Genomic DNA, 15581 nt, shown 5'->3' with positions numbered 1-15581 from the left:
GCTAGACTGGAGACACGGATTTCCGCACGAGCTCGGCTTTTAATGAGTTTCTAGCCCACACCGAGCCTGAGCCAGTCACTTGGCAAGGGGGTGCTGCCCCGAGCAGCACTGCCTGAGTCTGCAGAGAGCCTGAGCCAATTGCTCGGCAAGGGGGTGCTGCCCCGATCATAATCACGCAGCAAGGCTCTGTGATCGCCATGGGGCATGAATACCATGGGAAGGAACGCAGCAGCGGCAGACGCAGCGCCAGCTGTCAGGTAACCATCCCACTCGGCTACGCAGTGCTAAGATCTGGGGCTCCCCAGCTGCCTGTTGCAAAGACCCCATGAGTAACAGAACTGACCCCACTGCTAACAGGGGAGGGGCTTTATTTGAAAGTAATGTTGGGTGAATTACAAGGGTCAGAGCTCACCTCTGAGCCCCTCTGTGGAGAGGAACCCCACTGTGGGCCGACTTGGTAGGGAGGGGTTTGCACAAGCTGCCCAGGTCCCTCCCCAGAAAGGTGAGGAGGGGTCTCTGCAGCTGAGGTGTAGCTGTGCTGGGGGGCAAAGGCAGTGTCCCCGGGGATCCTTGGGCCCTGGGCTCAGAATGGGCAGAGGTCCCTGCTTCCAGCGGGTCCGGGTTCACAAGGCGCCATGGGTGAAATGGGGGCTGGCCACTTCCTCCTACACGCCCCCCGGCTGGCCCTACCAGGGGCACTGCAGCTGCCGCCTGGTCCAGGCTTTGGAGTCCTTGCTCTGGATCTGACGGGCAGAGCCAGGAACAGGGGCTGGGACAGCTGGGCTGGGACGGGCTCCCCCATCCCCGTCCTATATGGGCACCAGCAGCCCTTAGGAGGCACAGTCAACTAAACCCTGTAGGGGATCCCCCAAACCTCAGCCCCCTTGGTTGCCCAAGGACTACCCCCCCCCCCAGGGTTTTAGCCCTCACCTTCCTATCCATAGCCCCATGGCCCCTCTGAGTGAACCTCAGTCCCCTGGGGCTAGCCCCCGCCAGCACTTACGTTGGCGACAAAGTGCAGGATCTGCACCTTGAAGGTCTCCTTGGCGGCCTGCGCCCTCCACTGGAACTCAACCTCGGCCGGGTCCGTGTTGGGCGTGTGGCTGTACTCCAGGTACCCGAGGAGTCGGGGCAGCGGGATCAGTGACCATCACATCTTCACACCCAGCCCTGCTCACATCCTCCCTCGGGGCTTACCCCCCTACTCAGCCCCACTTCCTCCATCTGACCCCAGTAACCGGCTCCGAGCATGGCAGAGTGGGTACACCACTGGGTTCCAGACACCTGGGTTCTAGCTGGCCCACTTCTCCTTTCCTCATGCCTCAGTTTCCCCGCAGTCCCTGAGGGGCCCAGCCTCCACACTCCCCATTGCAACTCCATGTGTCCCTCCCTTTCCCAAAGGTCGTGGGGCTTCCCACTCTCCAGAGCCCCTGGAGCCAGCCCCCCTCCCGCTCCCCGGAGGGAAAATGGCTCACTTGGTCTCCCCAGCTGCCAGAGAGGGGTAAAAGACCTGCCCAGGCTGCGTGTCCCTGACACCTGCGGGCACAGGGAACCAGCCACCTGTGTGGTGGGACAGCAGGATCCTCAGCCAGGCTCTGGGCTCCGCCGGCTCCGCGGGATCCAAACCGCCCGCCCTCAGGCTCGCAGAGCGGCCACTCGACCCACCGGGCCATCCCAGCACCTCAGACAGGCCCAGATCTACCCTACGGTGAGAGAGAGCAGGACTCCTGGGTTCTGGGCCTGGCACCAGGACTCGCCGCCAGCCCCCCCTCCTGTCCCAGAGCCGGCCATGGAACCCAGGAGTCCTGGCTCCCCCCGCCTCGCTCTAACACTCCCCTGCCTGACCTCCCCCAAGACCTCGTGTCCCTTTCTGGAAGGGCTGGGGGGAGGAATGTGTTCCAGGGGCGGGGCCTCGGGGGGCCCAGCCCCCTGCTGCCCCACCCCTGCTCTGGCTGGCTGGTGCCCAGAGGGGGCGGAGCCTACAGCTCCTGGGGGTGGAGACTAATCCCTGGTATCCCAGACTCCACACCTACCTGGCTCCAATTGACAGTTTCTACAACACCTGGCACAGCTCAGGGGAAAGGGCAGAGCTAGCCTGGCAGTCAGGAGGCGGGGCCACAGGGAAGGGGCGGGGCTCTCAGGGAAGGGGCGGGGCTCCAGTCCTTAGCAGTGTTGCCCTTCATGTAGAAGAGGGTGAGGGGGTCCAGTTTGGCCGTGCAATCGTCCCTGCAACGCGCCGGGGGGTGCATGCGCCTGGGAATCTGGACAAGGAGGTAAGGGATTTAATGGCAGAGCAAAGACCCCGCTCAAACCTGACCGAGCTGGAAAAAGAACCCCAGTGTCCTAGCTCCCAGCCTCCCCTGCTCTAAGCACTAGTCCCCACTCCCCTCCCCGAGCTGGGGATAGGACCCAGGAGTCCTGCCTCCCTTGCTGTAATCAATAGAGCGGGGCATAGCCTACAGATCTCCCAGCAGACCTCCAGCTGGGCACGGACACTGTCAGGCAGCCTTCTGGCCAGGAGGGGGCAGGGGAACAAAATGCAAGGATGGGGGCAAGCAGGGATCAGCCATGGCAGTTTTTAGGGGCTGGGATTGGGTGGGTGGAGCCGAATGACAAAGATTAACCCTTGAGGGCTTGGAAGCCTCCCCAGAGGGGGGGATCTGTGACAGCCAGCCAGCCCCCTCCCTCCCTTACTGTTTCAGGTTCTCCCCATCCAGGTGCGGCAGGTTGCTGACCAGGATGTAGATGTGATGCTTGGTGTCTATCTCCACCTGTTGCAGCCCAAACACCTGTGGAAGCGGGAAGGTTCACTGCACAGAGGCTTGGGATGGGGAGTGGAGTCTCGTGGTTAGAGTAGGGGGTGCAGAGAGGCAGGACTCCTGAGTTCTCTCTTTCAGTGGCTACTAGCCAGGCTGGGCAGGGATGGTGTCCGCAGCCTCTGTTTGCCAGAAGCCGGGAATGGGCGACAGGGGATGGATCACTCCATAATCGCCCTGTCCTGTTCGTTCCCTCTGGGGCATCTGGCATTGGCCACGATCAGAAGATGGGACACTGGGCTAGTTGGACCTTTGCTCTGACCCAGTCTGGCGGTTCCAATGTTCTCTCTTGGATGCTGGGAGGGGAGTGACATCTAAGGGCTAGAGCAAGGTGGTCTGGGAGTCAGGGCTCCTGGGTTCTAGCCCTGACAAAGAGGTAAGTGAAGTTTAATGGTTAGAACAAGGGGGCTGGGAACTAGGACACCTGGGTTCTATTCCTGGCATTAGGAGGGGAGTGGCACGAGGAAAGGGCTACACCATAAAGTAGCCAAGACTGACCCAGCACCCCAATACAAACATAACGGCTCTGAACTCTGTTTAAAGATCGCTCAATTGAAAGACGGTCCCTCATGCCACAGGATGCCCCCTGGCGCCTGGCACGGACGGGCACCCCCCAGCCCAGCGCCCCCTGGCGCCTGGCACGGACGGGCACCCCCCAGCCCAGCGCCCCCGGCACGGATGGGCACCCCCCAGCCCAGCACCCCCTGGCGCCTGGCACGGACGGGCACCCCACAGCCCAGCGCCCCCTGGCACGGACGGGCACCCCACAGCCCAGCGCCCCCTGGCGCCTGGCACGGACGGGCACCCCACAGCCCAGCGCCCCCTGGCGCCTGGCACGGACGGGCACCCCACAGCCCAGCGCCCCCTGGTGCCTGGCACGGACGGGCACCCCACAGCCCAGCGCCCCCTGGCACGGACGGGCACCCCACAGCCCAGCGCCCTTGGCACTGTCCCAGAAGAGTGTGACCCGCTGGACGGTTAACGATCTCGGAGTAGACCTCTTTGTAGTCCTTGATGCCATTCTTCAGACTATCGACAAGGGGGGGAGGGGGAGCCCTGTTACAGCCATTCTGATGGCTCCTAGCACCCCCTGCTGGCAGGACAGGGCCCCTCTAGCCCTGCTGGGCCAGCAGCAGAACCGGAAATGGAGCCCAGGGCTCTGGAGTTGTAACTTCTGAGTAACTGTCCCAGGGACATCCAACTCCTCATCAGACACTCCCCCACCCGCCGGGGATCCCATAACCTGCACCACGGGGATTCAAGTCAGGTCTCTGAAGGTTTCAAACCTTGCTGGTGACTGGGAAATCAGGCCTCCTGGGTTCCATCTGCAGCTTGGGGGGGAGTGGGGTCTAGTGGTTAGGGCAGGGGTGGCTGGGAGTCCGGACTCCTGGGTTCCATCACCAGCTCTGAGAAGGGAGCGCCAGGCAGTGACTACAGAAAAGCTCATCAAAGCACAGAGATGTGGCACATGCCGTGTGAAAAGCACCTTGCTGAATCCTGCCCCTGCTCCTTCAGAGACCTGGGTTCAGACTGAGTGGGGAACAGAAGTGGCCTCAGGGAGCCCCTCTGCTAACCTGAAGGGGACTGTGGAACCCCCAGCCTGAACTCTGTGACCATCTAGCAGGCATCTTACCTGCCCATCTGAGGGGGATTTTCGTCTAATCCTTGATCAGCTGGAATTGCACCAATTTACTCACCTGCAGGGGGAGGACAAGCTGTGTTACCCAAAGGGCTGGGGCTGCCCTGGGGGGAGAACAGCCCCCATGAGGCAGAGAGGCCCCTCTACCTTCTGATGCACTGGAGCCCCGGAGAATCTCTCCAAGCTCCACTGCAGCGAGCTGGGCCTGCGCCTAGTCCTCCTCCATGGCTCCGTTTTCCACCTGGGCAGAGCGGAAGAGGATCAAAGCAGAACGTGGGGGCAGGGAAGGGAGTTGGGTGCCAGAAACTCTCTTTGCTAGGAGGGAGAGCTGGCTAAGGGCATGGGGCCTTTCCCCAGAAGGGGGGCCGGCGCCCATCCGGCCCCAAGGTTGGGGAGTGGCAGAGGGGTGAGGAATGGGACGGGGGGAGTGGCTGGGTGTGGGGAAGGGGCTTAGCTACAGGAGTATCCCAGGGCAAGCTCCATCCCTTGTTTAGGCTATCGCTCCCAGGGGGCTAGTCCGCCCTGTGGGTACGGAGGGGACAGGAGCTAGGGGAGGTTGCTAAGGGGGGCTGGGGCACAGTCTCTGGCTCCCCCGCCCCGCCCCGCTGCCCTGGCAGATCCCAGCTCCCAGGGGAGGGGTTGCCAGGCCCATGCTCCTGCCTCTGGGCCCCACTGTCCCCATCCCGGGGGGCACAAGGTCATTAGCCGCCCCCAAGTGCCCCCTCAACCCTCCCCACTGTCCCTGGGACCGTCCATGCTGCCTGGCCCCCCAGTCCCAGGGGCTCCCCCAGCCTCCCCTCCCTAGCCCTCCGCAGGGGTTCCCCAGCCCCATTCCCACAGGGGTTCCCCGGCCCCCTTCCCCCGGATGCCCCCAGTGCATTGTGCCCCCCATTTCCCCTGCAGGGGTTCCCCAGGGACACCCCTGGTGTGCCCCCTTCCCCCCGCAGGGGTTCCCTGGCCCCCTTCCCCCGGGACGCCCCTAGTGCCCGGTGCTCCCTCTTCCCCTGCAGGGGTTCCCCAGCCCCCTTCCCCCAGGATGCCCCCAGTGCCCGGTGTGCCCCCTTCCCCCTGCAGTGGTTCCCTGGCCCCCTTCCCCCGGATGCCCCCAGTGCATTGTGTCCCCCATTTCCCCTGCAGGGGTTCCCCAGGGACACCCCTGGTGTGCCCCCTTCCCCCTGCAGGGGTTCCCTGGCCCCCTTCCCCCGGGATGCCCCCAGTGCCTGGTGTGCCCCCTTCCCCCTGCAGGGGTTCCCTGGCCCCCTTCCCCCAGGATGCCCCCAGTGCCCGGTGTGCCCCCTTCCCCCTGCAGTGGTTCCCTGGCCCCCTTCCCCTGGACGCCACCAGTGCCTGCGGCCAGGGCCGTCATTAGGCCGATTCAGCCGATTCCCAGGAATTGGGCCCCGCGCCTAAGAGGGCCCTGCGCCGAGAGCCGGAGCCCCGGCCAGAGCACGGCAAGCAGCCCCACTCTCCCAGCTGGAGCTCTGGGCCTTTAAATAGCCCCCATAGCCCTGGGATAGCAGGGGGCTCCGGGGGCTATTTAAATGGCTGGGGCTCCAGCTGCCTCTGCCACCTCCCCATGTATTCACCAGGGCTCTCACCGCTATTTAAAAGGTCCAGGGCGGGGTAGAAGCAGGGGAGCCTCAGGCCCTTTAAATAACCTGCAGAGCCCTGGGATAGCGGGAGGCTTGGGGGCTATTTAAAGGGCCAGGGCTCCAGCTGCCTCTGCTGCCCCCAGCCAGCTCTGCACTCTGTGCCCACAGCCAGCCCCTGCCCCACTCCCCTATGGCCCTGCCCAAAGCCAGCCAGCCCCCACACACTCCTGCCCACACCCAGCCCCAAACCCCCTGCCCTGTCTCCAGCCAACCCCGCTGCACCCCCCTGCCTGCAGCCAGCCAGTTCTGCACTCCTCTGTCTCCAGCCCTGCCAACCCCTGCCGCACCCCCCTGCGGCCCTGCCTGAAGCCAGCCCACCCCACCCCACAACCCCTGTCTCCAGCCAGCCTTGCACCCCTTGCCCTGCCTGAAGCCAGCCCACCCCCACCCCACAACCCCTGTCTCCAGCCAGCCTTGCACCCCTTGCCCTGCCTGCAGCCAGCCCCATGTCCACTGCTGCCCTGCAGTTCCCAGGCCAGTAACCTGCACACCTGCTTCAATGAGGGGGGGTGGGAGCAGCTGGGACCCAGACATGTGCACACCCCCAGGGAGTGGCAGGGACCCACACATGTGAAACGGCGGTCATTAATAACCAATCAACAGCATGTTTGATGCAATCTACATAATATACAATTTTATTATTCATATAGTTATGGAAAGTAAATAATACATGGAAGAAATGGAAGGCTTTTTTTTTACACGTTTTTTTTTTTTAGTCATCCCTGCTGGGGCCCCGCCGAAAATGTTCGAGTTGGGCCCCGCACTTCCTAAAGCCGGCCCTGCAGGCGGCTTCCCGCCCCCCCTCGTGCCGCGAACGGCCGCGCCCCTCCCAGCCCCGCCCCCGTGTTTAAACAGCTGCGCCGCAGGACGGCGGTTGGTTTCCAGTCACGGGGCGGGCACGTGGCCGCCCCTCTGGCCCGCCCCTAGAGGCCACGCCCACAGGTCCCCGCCCCATTCCAGCTGCAGGAGCCCCGAGGGTCAGGACTCCTGGGTCTGCAGCCCCAGGCCCTGCCCGGCCTCTCCCGTCACCCAGCCCCACAGCAGCTTCGGGGGAAACTGACGTGACAAAAAAAAGGAGGAGCTGTGCCCCAGGGCACAGAACCCAGGAGTCTGGGCTCCCAGCCCCCCCCCTCCCCCAACCCACCAGCCCCCACTCCCCTCCCAGAGCCAAGGAGAGAACCCAGGAGTCCTGGCTCCCAGCCCCCAACCCACCAGCCCCCACTCCTCTCCCAGAGCCGGGGAGAGAACCCAGGAGTCCTGGCTCCCAGCCCCCTGCTCTAACCACCAGCCCCCACTCCCCTCCCAGAGCCGGCAGAGAACCCAGGAGTCCGGGCTCCCAGCCCCCCCCAACCCACCAGCCCCCACTCCCCTCCCAGAGCCGGGGAGAGAACCCAGGAGTCCTGGCTCCCAGCCCCAACCACCATCCCCCACTCCCCGCCCAGAGCCGGGGAGAGAACCCAGGAGTCCTGGCTCCCAGCCCCAACCACCATCCCCCACTCCCCTCCCAGAGCTGGGGAGAGAACCCAGGAGTCCTGGCTCCCAGCCCCAACCACCATCCCCCACTCCCCTCCCAGAGCCGGGAGAGAACCCAGGAGTCCTGGCTCCCAGCCCCAACCACCATCCCCCACTCCCCTCCCAGAGCCGGGAGAGAACCCAGGAGTCTGGGCTCCCATGCCCCCTGCTCTAACCCACCAGCCCCCACTCCCCTCCCAGAGCTGGGGAGAGAACCCAGGCATCTGGGCTCCCAGCCCCCCCTCTAACCCACCAGTCCCCCTCCCCGAGCCGGGGAGAGAACCCAGGCGTCCTGGCTCCCAGCCCCCCTGCTCTCACCACCAGCCCCCACTCCCCTCCCAGAGCTGGGGAGAGAACCCAGGCGTCCTGGCTCCCAGCCTCTCTTCGCAAAGCTGGACTGATCGACCCTGTCAGGGCTGCAGGTTGCAGCTTTGGCAGGGGAAAGACCGCCCGTTGCCTCTGCTGGTGCAAGCCGACGCGGCTGGTGGACGGGTGAAGTAAGAGTGCACTGTGTCAGCGGCGGAAACAAAAACAGGTCAGGATCTGCCAAGCTGGAGCCATTTCAGCCTAAATCCACGATGGGCAGCGTTCTCCAGCACCCGGGCACAGGTGGCGTGGGCCTTTGCTTTGCCTTCCGTTGAATCCCCTGGCACGGGTAGCTCCTGTGAGGATCACCCCCCTTTGGCATGAGAACCCCCCTCTCAAAACAGCCCATTCCCCTCTCTGACCCCAGCGGAGAGAGTTATCGGAAGGCTGATGGGTGATCTGGAAGGGGACCCAGAAGACAAGAGGAGTGTCTCCAGGTGCCTCAGTTTCCCCACCTGTCCAATGGCTTGAAATAGCCTTTGACTGTTTAGGTGGTCAGGTTTGGGACTCTCTCTTAGTGTGCATATGTACAGTGACAGGCATGATCGGGCTCTGCTTTCGTTTGGGGTCTGTGCAGCGTCAGGCACAGTGAGGGCACCAATCTCAGTAAGAACCTGGCACAAGGAGCACCCATTGGTGACGGGCATCTCTGCAATGCCTGGCACAATGGGGGGCCCTGAGCTCAGTCGGGCTCTGGGCAGTGCCTGGCACGACCTCCAACCCCGATATTCTATGATGGGAGCCTGATTCCTGCTGGAGTTTGTGCCATAGAAATGCAAAACATTTGGTCATCAGCCACCTGGGACTAAAAAATGGGTATTTTCAGCCTGCACGGCTCTGGTCGGGGGTGAATTCCAAACCCTCCGCTCATATAAATAACCAAGACACCAACACAGGCATAACATTTTCCCTGTCAATGACTCATTTATTTCATGGGTCCTGGTCGTCCCTTCCAGCTTCCTTCAGCTTCTTTCCAATTCCCCCTCTTTTGTGGCTCCAGAATCCTTGGGTTTGTTATTTTGACTTTTTCAGAAAGAAAGAAGGAGCCTTTTCACTGAGCCTTGGCCCTCTCCTCTTTGGCAGAGGCTGATGTAAACAGCCAGGCTGGGCCAAGAAAGGATCTGGCTCCATATTTGTTTATTTCCTTGCTTAGCGTCCACCACCTCGAGGGATCGGCGCAGCTCTGGAGGGGATCTCAACACTGCAAGGAGTCATGGAGATCTTCGAATCTGACCTGGTGACACGGGCCGGAGGATGGCCAGCGTTTATCCTGGGATAGCACCCATTACTTCTGATGGATCTTCCACACCCAATGCTGATCAAAAGACATCAAGAGACGGGCAATTCACCCTGTCCCTAGGTGAGTTGTTCTGACGATTAACAGCCCCCCCTGGTAAAAATTCAGGCCTTCCCTCTAGTTTGTTTCTTTCTCTGTAGAGGGATTTGTTTGTGTGGGTCCTACAAAAAGTAATGCCCCTGGCTTTAGATCGTTTTCAAAAGACCTTGTTGTTGTTATGGTAGAAATGCTCCCCCCCCTGAGCTCGGAGCCCCTGTTACGCCAGGCACAGTGCTGCACAGACACCCCCTGACCCGGATCGGGGCCGTGTCGTGCCGGGCACTGCACAGACAATTAACGACAGTCGCTGTCCCAAAGAGCTTACGATCCAGCCTGGGACAGTGCCCAGTTCCCAGTTCTGCCACAGAAGCCCCATGCCTCAGTTTACAATGGGGATCAGAGCTGGGGGGCTGGCCAGAGTGGAGGGGAAGGGCTGGCCCAGAGAGCTGTTTGAGGGGGCCAGGGCCTCGGCTGGGTAATGCTGAATGCAGCCAGGGCCGGCGCTTTCATTTAGGTGACCTAGGCGGTCGCCTAGGGTGCCAGGATTTGTGGGGGCAGCATTATGCCGCCCTCAGCAGTAATTCGGCAGCAGGGGGTCCTTCCGCGCTCCGGATCTTCAGTGGCCATTCTGTGGCGGGTCCTTCACTCGCTCCGGGACCCGCTGCTGAAGTGACCCAAAGACCGAGAGCACAGAAGACCCCCCCCGGCCGCCGAATTGCCGCTGACTGGGAGTGCGGAAGGACCCCCGCCTAGGGCGCCAAAAACCCTGGCGCCGCTCCTGAATGCAGCCCTGAGAAATCAGACCGAATCTTCAGCAAGACTGGCCCAGCCCACCCCTACCCGGCAGGTACTTGGGAATTATGGTCGCCCATCTGTCCGGGGGCTGGTTACTCCAGAGAGAGCAGCTGCCGGATGCTCAGGAGAAACTGATAGCTCTTCACCTCCACTTTGCTCCTATCGCAATCCAGACCTCCGAGGAAGGGGGCGGGATTGGGAGCTGGCTATGGGAGTGGGGTCTAGTGGTTAGAGGAGGGGGATAGACGCCAGGACTCCTGGGTTCTCTCCCTGGCATTGTGAGGGGAATAGGGTCTAGTGGTTAGAGCAGGGGGAAACTGTGGGGGTCAGACTCCTGGGTTCTCTCCCCAGCTCTGCCAGTGACCCAGAGAGCGGAAGGGCAAGAGCCAGGAACAGAACCCACGTGTCCTGGCTTCCACTGCAGCCCTGCCAGCCACTGGATCCCGGCGCCGCCTCTGGGCTGGGTGGTTAGCACAGTTAGCTCTATGGCCCGACCTAGCCGGAGCTCCCACCGGAGAGAAACGCTGCATGGGTTCCCTCTCCATTGCAGCCAAACCCAGAATCTCCCTGCGGCCGGCCTGGCTCGCGTTAACAATGCTGGGAGTTTTCTCCACAGTTGATCCCCTTTGCATCTTTTGGAAACCAGCATCACAAGAAGTAATCCCGGCAATTCTGACGTCCTTTGGCTCATGAACCTGGAGTCTCCAACAGCTGGTCCCCTGTCCTGGGGCTGGATGGGAGCCGGCGCCCCCTAGAGGGGAAAGGCCCCATTCCCCACCTCCCTGAGCCAGCCAGTCCCTGCCCTAGGGCGTGATGGGGGCTGGCACTCTGCCCCCAACCCTTTCCCCAAGTTGTCCAACCTTTGTGGGGGGCAGTCCTCTGGCCTTGCTGTGCGGGAGGGGAAGCTGGATGATCCCAGCAGGCCTGTCTGGCCCCATGGGAAGAAACGGGGATCTAACTGGTGTGAAATCCAGCTCAATAAACGCCCCGTGGCTCCTCCGAGGAAACCCTTCGCACCTGCAGACCTTGAGCCGAACTCATTCCTGACCGTGGAGTTCAGCCCAGCCAGGCATGCAGGGCCAGCTCCTTTTCCACTAACCTTCCGTTCTTCAGCTCCCAGGCTCTGGCTCCCGTTGGCCTACTCGCGGGCTCCCTCTCATCTTTTTCCTTTTTAACCCAGGGCACGGACTCGCCTGAACATTTTGTTTTCATTTCATCTTACAGAGGGGAGAGCGAAGGCCTGGCCTCCCTCCAGCCTCCGAGGGGCGGACAATCACAGCTTGTGTCCGCATGAATGCTACATTGAGAGGTGCAGGGGGGGAAAAACCCATGAAGCTTTAAAAAGTGCGTCCAAAATAGAGATCTCCGAGGTTGGTGCTTCTCGGCGGAGCTGCGGGGACTCATCATGCCAATGCTGAGACAGCTGCTGCTCTTCTCCTTTGCTCTCCTACTGTGCCTGGAACCTCTACCCAGCACTGGGCATCCCCGTATTCCAGAGGTGAGGCTGAGGTTTTTTTCCCCCTTGCTAAGTTTTGGGGTCTAGTGGCTACAGCAGAAGATGTGAAACCCAGGAGCCCTGATGTTGTTTCTCATCTCCAAATTGCATTTGCACCTCACGTTCTCTGCTCTAACCGCTAGACCCCACTTCCCTCCTGGAGCCGGGGAGAGAACACAGGCGTCCTGATTCCAATCTAGTCATCTAACCACTCCGATCCCATCTCCTCCCCTAGTCAAAACTCTTCTTGTTGCAACAACTGTGGTTAAAGTCTGCATCAGTTGGGCTGGGTCACTTGGGGGTCACTTGTCTCTAGATTGTAGGGCAGGCACTGGATCTTTGTCTGTTTATCCAGCACCTAGCGCAGCTAAGACTGATCCTGACTGAGACCTTCTGGTGCTACCGTAATATGGGTGTGCAATGCCGAGGACGGGCAGAGGAGAGAAAAGAGCCAATAAAATTTAAAACCACTGTGTTCTGCCAATGGAAAGAGAAGTGGGTCTGGCCCCATTGACTCGAATGGAGCTGTGGCTAGTTGACCTCAGCTACGGCTGATAGACACCAACTGGGGGTCTGGCCGCATTGACTCTAATGGAGCTACAGCCGATGACTTACGAGGAGAGGCTGTGAGAACTGGGGTTGTTTAGTCTGCAGAAGAGAGGAATGAGGGGGGATTTGATGGCTGCTTTCTACTACCTGAAGGGGGGTTCCAAAGAGGATGGAGCTCGGCTGTTCTCAGTGGTGGCAGATGGCAGAACAAGGAGCAACGGTCTCAAGTTGCAGTGGGGGAGGTCTAGGTTTGATATTAGGAAACACTATTTCACTAGGAGGGTGGTGAAGCACTGGACTGGGTTCCCTAGGGAGGTGGTGGGATCTCCTTCCTTAGAGGTTTTTAAGGCCCGGCTTGACACAGCCCTGGCTGGGATGATTTAGGTGGGGTTGGTCCTGCTTTGAGCAGGGAGTTGGACTAGATACCTCCTGAGGTCTCTTCCAACCCTGATATTCTATGATTCTCTGACCCCGGCTGGGGTCTGGACCCATTGACTTCATGGGGCTATGGCTGATGGACACCGACTGCGGGTCTGGCCCCAGTGACTCTAATGGAGCTATGGCTGATGGACACTGGCTGGGGGGTCTGGCCCCATTGACTCTAATGGAGATATGGCTGATGGACACTGGCTGGGGGTCTGGCCCCATTGACTCTAATGGAGATATGGCTGATGGACACTGGCTGGGGGTCTGGCCCCAGTGACTCTAATGGAGATATGGCTGATGGACACTGGCTGGGGGTCTGGCCCCATTGACTCTAATGGAGATATGGCTGATGGACACTGGCTGGGGGTCTGGACCCACTGACTCCATGGGGCTATGGCTGATGGACACTGGCTGGGGGGTCTGGCCCCATTTACTCTAATGGAGCTATGGCTGATGGACACTGGCTGGGGGTCTGGCCCCATTGACTCTAATGGAGATATGGCTGATGGACACTGGCTGGGGGTCTGGCCCCATTGACTCTAATGGAGATATGGCTGATGGACACTGGCTGGGTGTCTGGCCCCATTGACTCTAATGGAGATATGGCTGATGGACACTGGCTGGGGGTCTGGACCCACTGACTCCATGGGGCTATGGCTGATGGACACCGACTGGGGGTCTGGCCCCACTGACTCCATGGGACTATGGCTGATAGACACTGGCTGGGGGTCTGGCCCCACTGACTCCATGGGGCTATGGCTGATGGACAACGACTGGGGGTCTGGCCCCATTGACTCTAATGGAGCTATGGCTGATGGACACCGGCTGCGGGTCTGGCCCCATTGACTCTAATGGAGCTATGGCTGATGGACACTGGCTGGGGGTCTGGCCCCATTGACTCTAATGGAGCTATGGCTGATGGGCACCGGCTGGGGGTCTGGCCCCACTGACTCCATGGGGCTATGGCTGATGGACAACGACTGGGGGTCTGGCCCCATTGACTCTAATGGAGCTATGGCTGATGGACACTGGCTGGGGGTCTGGCCCCATTGACTCTAATGGAGCTATGGCTGATGGGCACCGGCTGGGGGTCTGGCCCCACGGACTCCCCAGGGCTGGACCCCAGCTGGGATCTGGTTTGTTTCATGCTGGCAGAGGCACTGGATCTCCGCTGTAGCTAAGCAGGGCTCCCGCTGGAACATGGCGGCTCCTCGTGTGCTTCGTTGGGTGAGCTCCAGACTCACGCAGCCGCCTCCGAGCCCGAGCCCCGGGCCAGTGCAGCCAGCAGGGCGATCCGTCGGGGCTGAGTGGATTTTGTTAGGAAAAAGGAGCTAGATCAGGCAGGAGTCATGGGGCAGCGGGAGTCATGGGGCGGCGGGAGAATTTCAGTTTCCATTTCACTAAAAGGAATGAATGTTTAGTTCTTGTGCATTAGAACAGGGGCACGGGGCGGTGTCTGGGAGCCAGGACGCCTGGCTTCTCTCCGGGCACACCCCTTTCAGCCATGGGCAGGGCAAGGGTTTCTGGAGACACCCCCTGCACATCCCTGTTTCTGTGCCCAGCTCACCATGACCAGCTTCTCCGTCCGCTCCACCATTGTGTCCCGCTACGCCTCCACCCGTGTTCGGACCGAGCTGAGCAACCCCCACGCTGAGCCCAAGGAAGCCATCTTCGACCTAGACCTGCCCGGCTCGGCGTTCATCTCCAACTTCACCATGTGAGGCCGGGACAGGTCCCGGGCGGGCAGCTCCTGCGGCCACACCCCCACACCTTGGGGATGGGGGGGTAGGGGGGTTGGAAATGTGTTCGCATGGGATCCGGGATGGAGGGGGGCTGGAAGGGACAGAGCAGTGGAGGAGAGTGTGAGTGAGATAGATAGAGGGGGTTGTGTGGGGAGGGGGGTATGGGGAAGGAGTGGGTGTGGGAAGGGATGGGAGGGGATGGGGATGGAGAGGTGGCGAGGGAGGGATGGAGGGAGAGATGGAGGAGTGGGGATGGGGACGGAGGGTCCCCAGAACCGGGTCTGCTCAAGGAGGCCTACCCCCACTGTGTCTGCTGCTATCTGGCAGATTTAAGGCCATGTCCCATAATCCCCCTCTCTTCCATCCTAGCACCATCAACAAGAAACTCTATGTGGCCGAGGTGAAAGAGAAGCGTCAAGCCAAGAAGATGTACGACGAGGCCCGGAAACAGGGCCAGACAGCAGCTCATGTTGGCACTAGGTGAGAGCCCGGCAGCTAGTGGTTAGAGCAGGGGGCTGGGAGCCAGGACTCCTGGGTTCTCTCCCTAGCTCTGGGAGGGGAGTGGGGTCTAGTGAGTGGAGCAGTGGGGCCTGGGAGCCAGGTCTCCTGGGTTCTATTCCTGGCTTTTCCCCTTTCCCAGGGATCGGGAGACAGAGAAGTTCCGGGTCTCTGCCAGCGTAGCAGCCGGAAGCCAGGTGTCCTTCGAGCTGAGCTACGAGGAGCTGCTGCAGCGGCACCTGGGCAAGTACCAGCACGCTGTGAGCGTGCGTCCCCAGCAGGTGGTGGGGAACCTCACCGTGGAGGTGAGCATCTCGGAGCGCACCGGCATCGACTACGTCCACGTGCTGCCCCTCCGCACCAGCCGCCTGCTCACCAACACCTTGCGAGGTACACACGGTTCACACCTCTGCGAGCGCTCGGCTCAGGCTCTCTGCACACTCAGGCAGGCATTGGAGCATCTGTCACATTTTTGATCTTTTCTCCCCAACCCTGTGGCCTAGAAACTTTCTCTTCCTTTTTTTTTTATTTAACCTGAAAGCCGGGATTCTGCTGCTGTTCAGTGGCCCGAGAGCCCTGGGGTGTTTGTGACTGTTCCCCCGTTACTCAGGATACAAGTCACCTTGTTGCCGTCTGCCTCTAGCAAGAAAGAATCTTTCTTCTGGCAGCCGCTCCAGCACTCCCCTCTGGGCTGGGCCAGCCCCAACTTCGCCGGGCACCCACTCCCCGAGTTCCCCCACATTACCTCTCCCCTG

The 15581-nt window shown here is 61.1% G+C and overlaps 1 protein-coding gene across 3 annotated transcripts in view; it reads left to right on the top strand.

Moving 5' to 3' along the window:
* Window positions 1-58: 58 nt before the first annotated feature.
* ITIH6 (inter-alpha-trypsin inhibitor heavy chain family member 6) overlaps window positions 59-15581 on the top strand; it is a 29993-nt gene continuing 14470 nt past the window's right edge. Inside the window, exons 1-6 of one of the 3 annotated variants that reach the window (XM_030547269.1) lie at window positions 59-257; window positions 9139-9345; window positions 11341-11614; window positions 14149-14303; window positions 14698-14808; window positions 14969-15216. In XM_030547269.1, the coding sequence (XP_030403129.1) occupies window positions 11522-11614; window positions 14149-14303; window positions 14698-14808; window positions 14969-15216 (607 nt within the window). In that variant the 5' untranslated portion in view covers window positions 59-257; window positions 9139-9345; window positions 11341-11521. Of the gene's footprint in view, window positions 258-2190; window positions 2274-7966; window positions 8155-9138; window positions 9346-11340; window positions 11615-14148; window positions 14304-14697; window positions 14809-14968; window positions 15217-15581 lie in introns of those variants that run through there. The other 2 variants (XM_030547270.1, XM_030547268.1) reach the window with 2 other exon arrangements.

Source organism: Gopherus evgoodei, unplaced genomic scaffold (genome assembly GCF_007399415.2).
Source record: "Gopherus evgoodei ecotype Sinaloan lineage unplaced genomic scaffold, rGopEvg1_v1.p scaffold_57_arrow_ctg1, whole genome shotgun sequence".
Classification (NCBI taxonomy): Eukaryota; Metazoa; Chordata; order Testudines; family Testudinidae; genus Gopherus; species Gopherus evgoodei.
This window is presented reverse-complemented; position numbering and strand designations above follow the sequence as displayed.